Source organism: Sorex araneus, chromosome 1 (assembly GCF_027595985.1).
Source record: "Sorex araneus isolate mSorAra2 chromosome 1, mSorAra2.pri, whole genome shotgun sequence".
Lineage (NCBI taxonomy): Eukaryota > Metazoa > Chordata > Mammalia > Eulipotyphla > Soricidae > Sorex > Sorex araneus.
In genome coordinates this window covers 228663918-228681587 of record NC_073302.1, presented here as the reverse complement: position 1 = coordinate 228681587, position 17670 = coordinate 228663918, and the positions used below count along the sequence as shown (strand labels likewise).

The 17670-nt window shown below is 40.2% G+C and overlaps 1 protein-coding gene across 1 annotated transcript in view; it reads right to left on the bottom strand.

Moving 5' to 3' along the window:
• Nucleotides 1-17670, bottom strand: part of MICU2 (mitochondrial calcium uptake 2) — a 108148-nt gene that overhangs the window by 16476 nt on the left and 74002 nt on the right. Inside the window, exons 5-6 of the mRNA XM_055140506.1 lie at nucleotides 11372-11419; nucleotides 9408-9490 (exon numbers count right to left, since the gene is read on the bottom strand). Coding sequence (XP_054996481.1) covers nucleotides 9408-9490; nucleotides 11372-11419 — 131 coding nt within the window. The remainder of the gene's footprint in view (nucleotides 1-9407; nucleotides 9491-11371; nucleotides 11420-17670) is intronic.

The following is a 17670-nucleotide window of genomic DNA, read 5'->3' as shown; positions in this document are numbered from 1 at the left end:
TAGTCTAATAGTAAGGAAAATGTTCATTTTCTTATAATTTTTGAGTTTGTACAAATACGAAATTGTTCCTTTCTTAAATGCTTACTGTAATTTGCCAGTTAAACCATCTGGACCTGGGTGTTTTTCTTTGGTAAAGTTTCTGGTAAAATATTCAATTTCTTTGACAAGGGGCAATTCAGACTTCTATCCCATCTCTTCTTAATTTTGTTTTTTAAGGCATTTGTCTTATTCATCTGAGTTATCAATTTTCCAGTCAGATGATAATCACGTGCTGACAATATTCAATGCTTCTCTTGCTGATATTATTTGTGGCAACATCTCTTTCTCATTCCTAATATCGGTAATTTGTGTCCTCTTTCTCTAAGCTTTTGTGGAGAATATATTTGTTATTGTCTTTTTTATTATAGGAAATTTAATATAATTGTTATATGATCCACAGTCTTATTGTCAAAGAGTCAAAATAACAAAACAAAAAATAAACAGGTGCAATTCACTGAAATAAAAATTTCAAGGCACTAACTATTATTACAATACTAGTATTTCAGTATGGTGTAGAATTTTGAACAGAGATTTATACTTCAGTCTACTGAGTGCTTAGTGCCAGATAAAGCTTATGATCTCAGACATTTCAAATTGGATTCAGGAAAGGGGTATAGAAGGTTCTAGCACACTTGAAAGAATATAGAGCTGTACACTGAGCTCTATAATAATAACCATATGAAAAGGCACGAATACTCAGGTATTCTCTATGGTAAAAGGTCTTCTAGTCTATAATACATTTTCAAAAACAGTTTTACATGGAACTGATTCATGACAGTAGAGTAGTAAGTTACTATTTAAATTCGTATTCACTGTCATGTATCACTTATCCCGTTGTTCATAGATTTGCTTGAGCAGGCACCAGTAATATCTCCATTCATCCCAGCTCTGAGATTTTTAGCAGCCTTTCCTTACTCATCTTTCCCAATGACTGAAGGCTCTTCAGGGTCAGAGGAATGAGACCTATTATTGTTACTGAATTTGGCATATCGAATATGCCATGGGGAGCTTGCCAGGCTCTTCCGTGCTTCAGTTTAAAATATATATGTATAATATATGTATACATATATGTATAAATATATCAGTTTATAATACATATGTGCAAATGTGTATAACATACATACATACATTACATATATTATACGTATACACACTTGTCTTAAAAGCACAGAATATTAAAAAAATTGACTATATTCAGAAAATTTCTGGTAGCCTATTGGAATGTTAAATACTTGAAATGACTATTATAAACAACTTTGCAAATCACAGTGCTTAAAGTTTGAAATGGTTAAAACAAGAAGCTAAAAGAGCTCCCTTAAATGACAGGAGAAACTAACCAACATGTAGCATTGAGTATTAATCTTTATTTTTAATTTCAGGCTGAAAATGAAGGTAAGCGTATAAAGTCAATTTAATTTTGCTTTCAGGACCATAATAGCTCAAATTCGGAAACAAAAATATTATACCTTGGGGCTGGAGAAACTGTTCAGCGGTTAGGGTGGCTGGCTTGAACATGAATGACCTAAGTTTGATCCCTTGCACCTCATATGGTTCCCGAGTACCTCCAGGAGTAATTCCTGAGTGCAGAACTAGGAGTAACCCCTAAGCATCAGTGGGTATGAATAGCGCCCCCACCAACAAACTAAAAACAACTCTTATGCCAAATTGAAGAAAAATTATTATACTTTAGGATTTGTGTTTATTTACTAATTATTCCATAGGTATATTTAGCATGATAAAGTAATAACGCAGCATTACTTGGAGAATGGTATCAAGGCATTATGAAATAAAATAACCACTTAAGACAAATTTCTACTAGTAACTAAAACTGCTATTAATCTCTTGTTTAAAGAAGCTGCACTGGTCTCTTGCCCTTCCCTCAGAGAGCAGCTTGTCTCCTCGTGGACTCTAGGCACCCAGGGGCACAGACCTCCTTTGCCAGGGTCCACAGGAGTGTCTGAAGGCTTTGGGAAGGCCCTGGCCCACTGATGCCACCCCATTCCACCCAAAGAACAAAAGGATCATCTCTCAGCTTCCCCAGAATTGAGCTGCTGCTAATGTGGCTGGCTGAGTCTTTCCTCTTTCGTACCTCACATGGACACATATGGGACTCCTGCACTGAACCCACAGACTCTGAGTGGCATGGCTGCCCCAACCACATTGAGCTATTCATAACTTAATCCTACTTCCAATCACCTTTCCCCTCAAAAAACACGCAAAAATAGCCACGGTAGAAAGAAATCACAGAACTTTACAATTATAGCTGGAGAAGAAGCAGGGCCATTGTAAATGCCCTGGAACCTTCACAGGAAGCTCCAAACAAGTAGACAGAAACAATAAAATTGTTTAGGATGTTCAGGCAGGGAAGGAAGAAAGCAGCACCCAGATGGATCCTTTATTTTTAAATTTAATTTAATTTAATTTTTTGTTTTTTGGGTCACACCTGGCATTGCACAGGGGTTACTCCTGGTTTATGCACTCAGGAATTACTACTGGCAGTGCTTGGGGGACCATATGGGATGCTGGGAATTGAACCCGGGTTGGCTGTGTGCAAGGCAAACACCCTACCTTCTGTGCTATTATTCCAGCCCCCCAGATGGACCTTTAGATGAATCCCTCAGAGAGTGCTTGTGGGGATGGTGGTGGTAAATGATCATGACTGGAACAGATGTAATGGGGAAGCAGGGAAGAACCACACTAAGTTTAACGAGGGAAGACAGGAGACTGCAAGATGGGACCACTACGAACCAGCTCTGCAACCCAAGATAAAGACTTTAAGAGATACTGTGTGAGAATGTTTAAGGAACTCAAAGAAACAAATGGTACAAGAAATGGAGAAGCATGAGGTCAGAAATGAGTAAACTACAATCTAGAAGTAATAGAACTGAAGAGCACGGTAGGTGAAATAAAAAGTTCAATATAAGGCATTGGCAGCAGAGTAACAACAGCTGAGTAAAATCAGTGAGCTCCAAGACGGGATGCAGTAAAACTCCAGAAAAAAGTCTCAAAACAAATGAACAGTACATGAGAGAACCACAGGATGAGGTCAAGAGGAAAAAATGAAAGAATTATCAGAGTCCCTAATGAAGAGGAAGGTGATTTTGATGAAGAACCTTAGTCAAAGAAATCATAGCTAAGAAGCTCCCAGAGCTGAGGAGCAAAGTGTCCAGATTAAAGAGTCCCAAATTTGGTTCCCATCCAAAAGAGACCTGAATAAAAATACTCTAAGAGAATCAGAATGATGAAAGTCAAAGAAATAAAGAAACCACAATAAATCCCTGAAACTGCCAGAGATGGTTCAGAGGTTTAGGCACAGCCTGCATGTGGTAGATGTGGGACCACATGGTCCCCCAATCATCACTGGAGTTTCATATAAATGGATTCATAGGGTATGTGTATGCATGTGTGTGTATGACAATACATATATTGTTTGACTCAGATTCATTCATGTTAGTTGTTTCTTTGACTTGCTGAGCAGTCAAAGAAATTGACTGCATAAAATTCACGCTATTTTATGCGGCGTGAATAGACTTGCTGATGAACATTTTGATTGTTTCAATTTTTATGAATGCATCTTTTTTTTTTTTTTTTTTGCTTTTTGGGTCATACCCAGCGATGCTCAGGGGTTACTCCTGGCTTTGCACTCAGGAATTACTCCTGGTGGTGCTTGGGGGACCATATGGGATGCCGGGGATCGAACCCGGGTCGGCCGCTTGCAAGGCGAACACCCTACCCTCTGTGCTATCGCTCCGGCCCCACGAATGCATCTTCTATAAATATTCATATACAGGTCTTTGGGTATCACTGTATCACTATCATCCTGTTGTTCATCGATTTACTTGAGCAGGCACCAGTAATATCTCTATTCCTCTCAGCCCTGAGATTTTAGCAGCTTCTCTTTACTCGTCTTTCCCAACAACTGGAGGCTCTTTCAGGGCCAGGGGAATGATACTATATTTGTAGTATCATTATAAATACAATGTTATTGCTAAGTGAAATGAGTCAGAAAGAGAGAGACAGACATAGAAAGATTGCACTCATCTGTGGAATATAGAATAATAGACTAGGAGACTAACACCCAAGAATAGTAGAAATAAGTACCAGGAGGTTGACTCCATGGCTTGGAGGTTGGTCTCTCATTCTGGGCAAATCAGAGAAGGGAACACCAAGTAAAATGTGGTCGGAGGTCATGAGGGGGAAGGGTGATGCGTGCCGAATGTAGACTAGAGACTGAACACAATGGCCACTCAGCACCTTTATTGCAAACCACAACACCTAATCAGAGAGAGAGAACAAAAGGGAATACCCTGCCATAGTGGCAGTGTGGGGTGGGGGGGAAGACGGGACTGGGGAGGGTGGGAGAGATGCTGGGTTTACTGGTGGTAGAGAATGGGCACTGGTGAAGGGATGGGTTCTCGAACTTTGTATGGGGGAAACATGAGCACAATAATGTATAATTCATTTCAATTCTTAATGTAATTTTATTAGATCAATAAAGTCCAGAAGAAAAAAATAAATATAATGTTACATATAATATATAATGCTATATTATATATAACTATAAATACAAATGTTACTATATTTGGCATATCAAATATGCCACAGATAGCTTGCCAGGCTCTGCCCATGTGGGCGGTATACTCTCAGGAGCTTGCCAGGCTCTCCGAGAGGTATGTATATTTCTGTTACTGTATTTGGGATATGAATACGCCACAGGGAGCTTGCCAGGCTCTCCCATGCAGGCAATAAACTCTTGTTACCTTGTCAGGTTCTCCAACAGAGAGAATTAGGCTATTAGATGTTGCACGGCCACATCACAGTCTTGCACTTTGGGGAGCTTGGTTTTTTAGTCTCTGGATGTTGGCCATTGATGGGATTACATGGCACAGGGGGCAGTTTCTGGGTGTGACTGCCTACTTACTGGAAAATAGGGAATCTGGGTGGAAGAGGCCCAGTCCCAATCTGAGCACCCTTAGAGATCTCGGCCCTGGGTCCCGTACACCTGGGTTCCTCTGCCAGTTCCTTCATGTGTGAGGCATGTCTGAACGTCTTTGGGTAAACATATTTTTATTTTTACTAAGCACAGGAACAGAATTACTAGTTAATAGGTAATATATGTATGTCTCCATCCGTAATAAAAAAGCTTCAATTGCTTCACTTGACAAGGTCTTCTCATAAAAAAGTCATAAATGAATTATTTATGTATTCATCTTTAGTTTCTGAAGGACTATGTGCTAAGTTCAAGTCTTTCTTGAAATTAGCACATAGATGTGCTAAGGTTTTTTTTTCCTTAACGTAAAAGTACTGCGATTTATTCAGCCATTATTAAGCTGATTGAATTGGGCATGAACTCCACATTATTTTTTTAAATTGAATCACTGTGAACCGGCCCTGCCTCCTGCCCAAATGAGATCACGAGCAGTCGCCCATGTACAGCTCCTCCGCTCCTGAACAGCCATGATCCCAGCGCCACAGAAACCAATCTCAGAATGCAGCGGCTGCTGGCAGAAATACCTCTGGACTTAATACCAGAATTCCAAATCCGGGCGGCCGCTTTCGAGACCGTGCAACATCTTATGCTCTTTGTTACGAACAACAGAAAACATACAATCTAATGATGCCATTCTGACAGGTCTGACTGTTGGGGGAAAAACTTCAAATAATGATAGTGAGTTTCCTGTTGAAAATTGAATGTAATCAAAGTAAGGAAAGAGTAAAGTGAAAATCATCTCCCACACAGGCAGAGGGGGAGTGGGAGGGGGGGTATGCTGGCGTTATTGGTGGTGGAACATGTGCACTGGTGGGTGTTTGAGCATAGTATAACTGAGACTCGATCCTACAAGCCCTGTAACTGTTCTCACAGTGACTCAATTAAAAAAAATAAATAAATTGAATCACTGTGAGATACAGCTACAAAGCTTTCATGTTCACAATTCAGCTGTACAATGATCAAACACCCACCCCTCCACCAGTGCACACTTTCCACCACCAATGTTCCCAGTATATTCCCCCCACTCATATCCCAGTCCTCATCCTGCCTTCATGGCAGGCAATTTCCCCTATACTGTCTCTCTACTTTTGGGCATTATGTTTTACTCAAATTTTCCCATTACCATTCAAGCCTGCCTGCCAGGGGTAGATGCTAGACCATTTATTGTTCATTGCTCATTTTGAATATCACAGGTCCTGCGACTGTGCGCTTCTGGAATTTTTCCAGAGACATTTCTGTGTGGCAATAATCAATTTTGGGATTCAGTTGGGCGTCTCTGGACCAGGGCTGTTGGTGCACTAAAATGGCATCTGGAGGCAAAATTGTTGGGGTGACAGCTGGGCCAACGAGTGGGCGGGGAGCTGGGGAGGGACAGCCCGGAACCTCTGCCGCCATGCAGCATGGAGATTTAATCCTGGAACCCGCATACCTGGGCCTTGCTTGTGGAAGCTCTTGGTCACTGGGATTCCATCTGGAGTAGGCAGGGAGACTGCACCTGCTCCATCAGGGGTGCCCTCGTGAAACTGGCTTGGTATGGAGCCTAGAAGATCTCCAGCTCTGTGGTATCTTCTGGGACTCTCTGGCTTTTGATCTCTTTTGAGATTTATTTATGGTTCTCTGAAGCAAGGCCAGTAATAGTTTACAGGGTGGCGCTGGAGTTAGTTCATGGGGCTGACTGCCAGTGCTTCCATGTGTATTGGGAATCGGGGGAGGTAGCCCATCCCAACTCCATGAAAGCCTGGAAATTTCAGTCACAAAACCCATATACCCAAATTTTCAGCAGATTTTATGTTGGTGATGTCCATCCTGAGACGGTGGAGTCAGGTCAGGAGTATGGCGGCGATTTTGGATTGTGGAAGCAAGCAGCGGCTGGGGGCTCTGCTTGGGTAGGCACAGGCCAACCTGTCCCCCTCTGATTTACCCACATCTGTTCAGATATGTGCGGGTCCGAGATTAACTGTGGCTTTGAGCTCTTTTGAAATTTATTTATGGGTCTCTGAAATAAGGCCAATAAATGAGGTTGTATAGCCGAATTGCAGGTGGTTTGTGGATGTGGCTCCCAATACCTAACTTTTGGCCATTTCACTTCTTGGTAAACTTGGTTCCAAGTTGGGGTCTGGCCAAAGGCACAGCGGCGATTTTGGGGTATCAGGAAGCCTGAAGGCACCATCAGGCTGCTGATGCACTCGCTCTGCAGGTACAAGTTGACCTGTTGGTGGCACCATACCTCCTGTGCTAAGTTTCTCTTTTTTTAAAAAAAAATTATTTATTTATTTATTTATTTATTTATTTATTTATTTATTTATTTTAATAAGTGAATCACTGTGAGGGTACAGTTACAGATTTATACATTTTTGTGCTCATGTTTCCCTCATACAAAGCTCGAGAATTCATCCCTTCACCAGTGCCCATTCTCCACCACAAATAAACCCAGCATCCCTCCTACCCTCCCCAATCCCATCTCCCCCCACCCCACCCTGTCACTGTGGCAGGGTATTCCCCTTTGTTCTCTCTCTCTAGTTAGGTGCTGTGGTTTGCAATAAAGATGTTGAGTGGCTATTGTGTTCAGTCTCTAGTCTACATTCAGCACACATCACCCTTCCCCCGCATGGCTTCCAACCACATATTACTTGGTGTTCCCTTCTCTGAGTTGCCCTCTCCCCAGAATGTGAGACCAGCTCCTCCCAAGCTATGGAGTCAACCTCCTGGTACTTATTTCTACTATTCTTGGGTGTTAGTCTCCTACTCTGTTATTCTATATTCCACAGATGAGTGCAATCTTTCTATGTCTATCTCTCTCTTTCTGACTCCACTTTGTGCTAAGTTTCTTATAGCTATTTTTTTTTGTTATTTTTAACATGATTTATTTATTTATTTAGCACAGCGGGTAGGGTATTTGCCTTGCATGTGGCCTATCCAGGTTCAATTCCTCTGTCCTTCTCGGAGAGTCTGGCAAGCTACCGAGAGTATCCTGCCCATATGGCAGAGCCTGGCAAACTACCCATGGCATGTTCAATATGCCAAAAACAGTAACAACGTCTCACAATGGAGATGTCACTGATGCCTGCTTGAGCAAATCAATGAACAATGGGATGGCAGTGACAGTAATTTATTTATTTATTTATTCAATTTATTTATTTTTATTAATGGATCACCATGGGGTACAATTACAGAGTTATAAACTTTCATGCTTGTGTTCCAGTCACATAATGACGAGTACCCATCCCTCCACCAGTGCCCAATTTTCTATAACTACTTTATAGTGATAGATGTGCTATTTTCTTCATGTTTTATTATTTACAAAGTACTCCAATAGATTAAAAATTGTTTAGATAGATTCACAGCTAATGCTTTATGCACACATAAGTGTTGTTCATCTTTTTCTCAAATATTACTACCACTTTTCTTGGAATGGAGTGAAAGTTACTTGTTGGAAAGTTACACATTGGATAGAGTTATGTATTTGGATTATATAATTATGTAATTTAAATATATTTTCAACTTCTGGAATATCAGGCCTGGCAAATTTCTAGACAATTTGGATGAATTATAGCTTTAAAATATTTTCCTTCTTTATAAGGTAGAAAAGGAAGAATAATTATCTTTGGATTTCTTTGTATTAATCATCACTTGCTGAAATCAAAAATAAAAACTTTAGAAAATGTAGCTATTGGGGGTTGGAGCGATAGTGCAGCGGGTAGGGTGTTTGCCTTGCATGTGGCCGACCCAGGCTCGATTCCTCCGCCCCTCTGGAGAGCCTGGCAAGCTACTGAGAGTATCCCGCCCACACGGTAGAGAGAGCCTCGCAAGTTACCCGAGGCATATTCGATATGCTAAAAACAGTACCAAGTCTCACAATGGAGACGTTACTGGTGCCCGCTCGAGCAAATCGATGAGCAACCGGATGACAGTGATACAGTGATACAGCTATTGGGGATCTGGAGAGATAGTTACGGATGCCTTGTATGTGGCCAACCCTGGTTTGATCTATGGCAACACACGGTTCTCTGAAAACTGCAAGGCTCCAGAACTGCTGGGGTGGCCCAGTCACCCTCAGCACTGCAGGCCCTGAGCAGCACCACACCCTCAGGCTCACATGGAAGTGCAAGCCTGCCTGGCTGTAAGTCATCAGAATGAACCTCAGGACTCCCCCAGCCTCCGACATAATGGTTAAACTCACTTTTTAAAAAATATAATAAAAAAATATAATAACTTGTTCTTTAATGATTTTCTTAAGGTTATTTTATAAAAGTTTAATATTTTGATTTCCTGATAACTCATATATAAGCAGAGGATATAATTTTCATTTTTAATGGAATTGTAAGTCACACAAGCTTCCAGATGCTTCACATAAATAATATAATCAGAATTTACTTACCTTAAAAAATTCCTTTTTCTCAACCATCTCATCACCATCTGCATCCAGCATTTTAAAAGCAACATGAAAACCAGAATGGGGTTCTATAATCAAGTAGAAATAAACAATTGTTTATGAAATGCAAGTTATTTCCAGACATAAATATCTTTAAATTTGAAACAGCCATCAGAAACTATATGAGTAAATGTTTAAGCTGAGGGAGAAAAAAAAAAGAATCTCGTTGGATGATATAATTTTCTGAGGAAGATATAATTATTTCTCCGTAGCACTGTCATCCCGTTGTTCATGGATTTACTCGAGCGGACACCAGTAACGTCTCCATTGTGAGACTTGTTACTGTTTTTGGCATATCGAATATGCCACGGGGAGCTTGCTGGGCTCTGCCGTGCGGACGGGATACTCTCAGTAGCTTGCCGGGCTCTCTGAGAGGGGTGGAGGAATTGAACCTGGGTCAGCTGTGTGCAAGGCTGCCCTACCTGCAGTCGACCTGGGTTTGATTCCTCTGTCAAACCCTCAAATCCGTCAAACTCAGGTAGGAATACGCTACCTGAGGTGTATTCATATTTGATATGCCCAAAACAGCAACAACTAGTCTCACAATGGAGATGTTATTGGTGCCTGCTCGAGCAAATCAATGAACAACGGGATGACAGTGACAGTGACAGATACTTCAACTACTATCCTTTTCTCTTTGGTTTTTGGGCCATGTCTAGTGCTCAGTGTTTACCTCTGGCTCTGGACTCAGGGTGCACTCCTGATGGTGCTTGGGGAGATGGTATGGGATGTTAGGGATTGAACCCAGGTGGGCTGCATGAGCTTTCCCTGATGTGTTATCATTGCAGCTCCACTTTCCTATATTCTGATAGTACCCTATGATACTAATTTTTCATATCAATTAGTATTAATATGAATAGTAATAATCTATAATAGTAATAATAATAGTAACAGTAATAATATGAATAGTAACAATCAATTTTTCATATTGATTAGTGTTCTTTAGTCTCCTTTCTCAGAGAAGGCTTTTGAAACATTCTTCTAATTTTACTTATTTAAATAAAATTCCTCTTTCCTTCTCTTTGCTGTTGTTGCAAATGACAAAAGCTGTACAAACACTTGGCTTTGGTGCCCACAATCTTCAGTGTTCCTTCGGAGTGGCATCACACTCGGTTGTGGCTCCAGATGTCCTCCCAGCAGAGGGCCAGGCAGGACTTGCTTGGGGTATGTGGGTGGCACCAGATATCGAACAGAAGACTTCAGGTCTATCAAGCAGGTGCTTTCCCAAGCTGTTAAATAATTTTAAACTTACAGAAATGCTGAAAAGATAATATACCAAGTTCTTAAGTGTGACCTAGCTCCCTCTAATGTTAACATAAGACCACAACCATGATAAAGACTAAGAGAATAATATTGCTATAAATTATTAACTACACTATATTATCTAATTTTATGCTCCCTCCTCGTTTTTCTATCTATGAACAAGTATAACAAACTATGTCACAATTAATGGTAGTTTCTTTAGTTTTCTCTGAAAGTTTTTCAAATTTTCTTTGACATTCATGACAGCCTGACGAGTACTGGTAAGAAGAGGGCTTTCTTTTTTTAATTAAAAAACTTTCTTTTTCGTCCTTTTGGCCCACTCCTGGAAGTGCTTGAGGCTCATATATGGTGCTAGGGATTAACAGGGTCAGCAGTATGTAAAGCAAGCACCGTAACCCCAGTGCTATCTCTCCAGCCCCAGAGGAGAGTTTCTAAATAGTGAAGGCTAACTTGGATTCTTCAACGAGTCTTATCAAGAATACAAAGTTATATGGAGTCACACTGCAAGAAAAAAAAATAAGAGACTAATAGAGAAACTAAGGTCTCAACAATATTTTTAATAATACAGGCTTAAATACCAAACTTCCAAAACCCTGCTTTGGTATATAAAGACTTTACAACATCACTGAGAAATATGGGATACTTACTAGTGAGGATTGTAAGCAGAAAAAGATACTCAGTATATGAAATTATCCCTGAAAGAGATAAGTAGAAACATCAGAAAACAAGTTTTAAATGGCTTAGAAGTCACTTATATAATTTATGTGATTTTTCACGAATTAAACACACACAGAGTTCTACTTTAGACCACTTTTTGATACAGTGGAAAACTTTTATAACATTCTTGAAGTACAGCAACAATAATTTTAAAATACTAAGCTTCATTAGGTTATCACTAATGAATACTGGCTTACAAATAACTGGTATCCACTATAGGTTTTATTTGCATGTCACCTTATGGAAATTCTACTCAAATTTTACTATTTATGATTTCTGAAGTGACGTAAATCATCAACTCAGTAGAACAGAGATTTGAAGACATCAAAGGTCAAATTTTAACATTAAAGTGAAATAATCAAATTTCCCTTTTCCTTTGAAAAACCACCTCGTTTCATTCTTGGATACAAGATTTGAATAAGTGTGCTTGCTTAGGCTGCACATATACTAAAATTGGAAATATTTGGGTAAGATGCCACCATTGGAAGGAGATGCTGAGAGTTCTCTCTTTTCTCCTCCCTCTCTGATGCTGATGGGTACTGGCAAATTTGTAGACTTAAGAGGGGCTTAACCTGGCTCTATGTCCATTCAATAAATAATTTCTTTAATTGTTTAAGTGGATACTATTAAGTTTTTTGTTTTTGCTTTGGAGTCAAACTTGATGGTATGCAGAGCTTTATGTTCAGGAATCACTCATGGCAGTGCTCAGAGGACCATACTGGGTGCTGGGCACTGAATCTGGGATGGCCAAATGCAAGGCAAGTGCCCTGCCTGCTGTACTATATGACAAGGCCTCTGCCACCATCAGGTTTTATGTAGCTACAATACCTCTGTATTACAAGCTGTGTATAAGTGCCAACCACACCTCACACCCTAGGAAACCAAAATTACATACACACACACATATATACATACACATTTATATATATGAGCTTTAAAAAAATCAAATAAGTGGCGGATCTCATTTATCTATAACTCATTCACTCAATACCCAAATTCCCTCTGAATTATTCTGAAACAAATCCTATATAGAATATCATTTATAGTAGAAAATTCAGACTTTATCTCTGAAAGGATGATTTCTACCCCTTAAAAATGTTCATGAAATCTAAAAAAATTACCAGTATTTCTAATAACATCAAATCTTGTATCCAAATCAGTGTTACAAACTTCCATGTTTCAGAAGCAAACTTTTAATTTGAAGTATTTATTTAATTTTGGGGGCCATACTTGGGAGTACCCAGGGACTATTCTTAGTTCTGTACTGTGCCAGTGATTAAAACTGTGATTCATGCATGCAAAGCACTGAGCTATCTCTGCTTTCTCAAATTAATATTTAAAGAAGGCCTGCATTACATTTGGTGCCATGACTTAAGTCACATTTTTTTTACTGTGATAAAATTTACAGTATTAAACACTGTAATTTTAGTGCCATGAAAATGCACACTTCAGTGCTATTAAGGACATTCATCTTGTTGTACAACCATTATCAGAACTTTATTATCATCACAAGCTGAAACCCCACATCAATGAAACACCAACAGACTTCATTTCTGGGCTCTGTATTCCATTATCTGTGTGTCTGTGTTTGTTTTGAAATAGTACTGCTTGACTACAATTGCTCTGTAACACAGTTTGAAGTTAGAGTATGTGAAGCCGAGGGTAGACCAAAAAGAAATAGACATGCCTGGCTAGCACCGGAGATCTGCATGTCAAAGACCAGCCAGGCTTCTGTGAGAGAAGGAAAGCTGCTCTTTTCAATATACTGAAATTATTTTTCTGAAGGCAGCTTGAAGGGGGAAAATGTTCAGCTTCATCCAAACCAGTCAGGACACACGAGAAATCTCGCCCATTTTCATGGGTCCCTATGTTCCTGTCTGTAAGTACGGTACAGTATACATGGGCTCGCCCTGATAGCTCAGTCCAGCCCCAACTGTGGAGTATTCAGTATGCCAAAAAACAATAACAAACAAGTCTCAAAATGGAGACGTTACTGGTGCCCGCTTGAGCAAATTGATGAGCAACAGGATGACAGTGACACAGTGATCCAGTTGTCTGTTCTTGGGCACTTGCGTTGTTTCCAGATTTTGGCTATTGTACTACAATGAACATATAGGTACAGATGTCATTTCTACTGTGCTTTTTTGCACCCTCAGGACATATTCCCAGAAGTGGTATTCTGGGGTCATATGGAAGCTCAATTTCTAGTTTTTGAAGGATTGTCCATATTGTTTTTCAAAAAGGCTGGACCAGTCAGCATTCCCACCAATAGTGAAAGAGCATCCCTTTCCCCCCACATCCACTCCAGCACCAGTTGCTTTTGTTCTTTTGAATGTGTGCCAGTCTCTGTGGTGTGAAATGATATCTCATTGTTGTTTTGATTTGCATCTCCCTGATGACTAGCGATGTGGAGCATTTTTTCATGTGCCTTTTGGCCATTTGTATTTCTTTTTTTGAGGAAGCTTCTGTTCATTTCTTCCCATTTTTTGATGGGGTTGGAGGTTTTTTTCTTATATAATTCTACTAGTGTCTTGTATATCCTGGATATTAATCCTTTATCAGATGGGTATTGGGTAAATATTCTTTCCCATTCTGTGGGCTCTTTCTGTATTTTGGTCACTGTTTCTTTTGAAGTGTAAAAGCTGCTTAGTTTAATATAGTCCCATTTCTTTATGTTTGTTTCAACTTGCTTGGTCAGTGGTGTTTCATCCTTAAAGATGGTTTTAGCTTCAATGTCATGGAGGGTTCTGCCTACATTTTCCTCTATGTACCTTATGGTTTCAGGTCTGACATTGAGGTCTTTAATCCACTTTGATCTGACTTTTGTGCCTGGCACTACACAGAGGTCAGAGTTCATTTTTTTGCAGGTAGCTACCCAGTTTTCCCAGCACCACTTGTTGAAGAAGCTTTCCTTGTTCCACTTCACATTTCTTGCTCCATTGTCAAAGATTAAGTGGTCATATATTTGGGAGTGTGTGACAGAATATTCAACTCAGATCAGATGACTTCTAGCTGAATCCTATGGAGCTTCCAAAGAACGCATCTACTCAAACTCTTCCCTAAAACTGTGAAGCTCCCTTTCTCTCAGAATTGTTTTAGTGCTCTAAAGTCTTTTATGGTTCCATTCATGTTTTAGAATCATCTGTTCTACTGTCTTGAATTTTTTTCATTGGAATTTTTGATAAGAATTATATTGAATCCATAGACTGCTTTAATTAAGATGGTCATTTGGCATATCTTGTTTTTCTTTCTTCCCTTACAAGGGATTTCCAGTCAATGGGGCTCTCAAGGTTCCCTCAGAATATGAAGATCCTGGGCTGTACAAGTCTTTAAACCACTGTGCCATCTTACAGACCTTTGCTTTTTAAAAAATTTCTTTCAGTAAAGCCTCATAGTTTTCAGTGTTTGGATCTTTCATCTCCTTTCTTAGGTTTGCTGTAAAAAACTAAGGCTCGCTGACGGGGCGCGCGTACTCACGGGCTCTCCAGGCGGCTCTGTCTCACCGCCCGTGTTTGGTCGGTGCCCCGGAACCGCTGTGTGTGCTGTCGGTCAAGGGCAGGCGACGGAAGAAGGCCAAACTGGTTGCTCGATCAGTTTATTTCATTCTCTCTCCGCTTCTCTCCTGGCTCTGGATCTCTCTCTGGATCTATGGATCTGGCCCCCCAACCCACTCTTACAGCCTAGTTAAATCTCCCCAGCATGAGGGGGTTGGGGTGTACACCTAGGTGTGGTCACAATCAATAGGGTAAAGTTTCTTTCCCTTAGGGGATGGTTCTCCTAGGACTTAATTCTTTCAGCAGGAGGATCCACCCAAGGGCGGAGTCCCATGAGTATGTTTCTCTTCTCCTCAGCCAGCAAACATAAGAATTCATAATATTAGTTATTTTGTATGGACACAATAAGAGATGCATTAAAGCTTATAGAATTGCTCTCCTGGGGCCATCTCAATCTCAGACTACAGTGCTCAGGCCAGATCAGTCTTTCCTATCCCTAGCAGGGTCCTAGTCTCATCATTACTTTTGGATCATGACAGTGTTTGTCTATGATCAAGTTCTTAACTTATAGTTAAGAATTAGGCACTTCGGGGCCGGAGTGATAGCACAGCGGGTAAGGCGTTTGCCTTGCACGTGGCCGACCGGGGTTCGATCCCTGGCATCCCATATGGTCCTCCAAGCACCGCCAGGAGTAATTCCTGAGTGCAAAGCCAGGAGTAACCCCTGAGCATCGCTGGGTGTGACCCAAAAAGCAAAAACAACAACAACAACAACAACAACAACAAAAAAAAAAACCCAAAAAAACCAAGAATTAGGCACTTCGGCCAGGCCCATCTCGATGCCAGGGTAGCACATAACTCACTGCTTGCCCTGGAGCCGTCCTGTCCCACGTCAGGACCCTGCTTTTGGGGTGCTAGGAACCGATGGCAACTGAGGCTTAAGTGGAGAAAGCAGATGCCCAGGAGGGAATAATATTCGAGGCCAATTAAATCCCAAGTTATAAAAGCATAATATTGTCTTCTCGTGTCCATACAAAAAGGACATTGCTTTAAAGTAAATTATTCAAAAGGCACAAGAAGAGGAGAAAGGCAATATTAACTTATATAATATAAATTCAGTATCCTAGGAAGGTCTGACCTTACAAATTAGCAGAGTCAGATTAAGGAAAGCTGCGGATTAACTGTTTTGGGGAAGAGAGCATAGAGTAGTGATTATAGCTAAACAAAGGGATGGGAGAGATTTGGGAACACCTTGAAGGGTGAGACTGGGGTAAGCCTAAACTCCGGGGAAAACCAGGACAAGCTACTTGTGGCAAAGGGGGAGAGGACAAAGTAATGTCATCCTACATTTATTCTTAATTATTTTTAGAAATGAACCCACACATATGGACACCTAATCTCTAATAAGTGAGACAATACGGTAGTGAAAGAAAATCAGTTACTTGGGTGGTGGTGGTAAAATTAGAAACAGTGGTGGTGGGAAGGTGTAATGGTGGTAAGATTGGTGTTGGAATATTTAATGTAATAAATCACTGTGAACAACTTAAAAATAAAATTAAAAAAACAAACTAAGAAAAAAAATCACAGTTAATCCCCCAAACTTGCCTTAACTTCTTGGCACTAAATTTGTAAATACCTGCACAAAATAGCCATCTGTTCCTTCTATTGTTCCAATGTAAAAGCTATCCACCCTCTGGAATGATGATCTGTGTTCTGAAGACAATCCCTTTGCTCATATTTCCCAGTATTGTGCCCCATTTCTTTTTTATTTCTCTTACATTTTCCATTGTTTCATTTCATCAGCAAGTATTTCACTCAAAGTAAACCAACACTCCCATGGAGGGAGGTACATGGGGTGGGGGTGGTCGAAGGAAGTGGACACTGGTGAAGGGATCAGTAAAACTGTACGTCTGAAATCTAATTACAAAAAACTTTGTAATTTCATAATGGCTAAAAAACATAAATACAACAAAAAAAACCCCAAAGCTTCCAAAACCCTACAGAAACATTCCCTAATTTCATGTAATTTCTCAGAGGCCATTTGTGTACACCTTCTAATTCTCTTTATTCACTCTTACTTTTTGGTGTGCATTTACTTTTCTCATCTCCCAGCTCACTTCTCAATTTCCTACAATGTGGTTTCATATCTCTACCCACTGCTGAAAAGGTACTTGCTAAAGTGTCAGAATATCAACACGTTGTGAAAACTAATGCGTATTTTGTCCTCTGCTTACTGAGTTCCTTAACTTACTTGATTTTAAATGAAAATCTTTGGATTTACTTGATTTGGAAAGAAATAACTCCTTCTTTCCAAAATATGGCCTCCCTTTGGCTTATGTGACGTTACCTTCTTGGTATTCTCAGTTTCCCTGATCACTCTGCTGCTTTCTTCTACAGGCACTTCTTCAGTCTCCACTCCATTAGATGCCGATGTTCCTCCAGAAGTTCTGTGAATCTTCTCTTATTACTTTAGGTACTCATTAGCCCTTGCTTTCATTTTATTTTTAAGCTTTTATTAAAAATGATGTTTTAGTATTTTTTAGCTTCTCAAAGAGTTTGGGAAAAAAAGATCTTTCTTATATAATGGTTTCTGATTTAATATCATCTATCAAAATACGTCATTCTCATGGGTCTCCACCCGCATCTCACTTTGCTTCCAGCTACCTGGCAGTCAGGTGAACTGCCTCTGAGCACCACATAAGCTCAGTAATAGCCATGATCCAGAGACTCACAAAT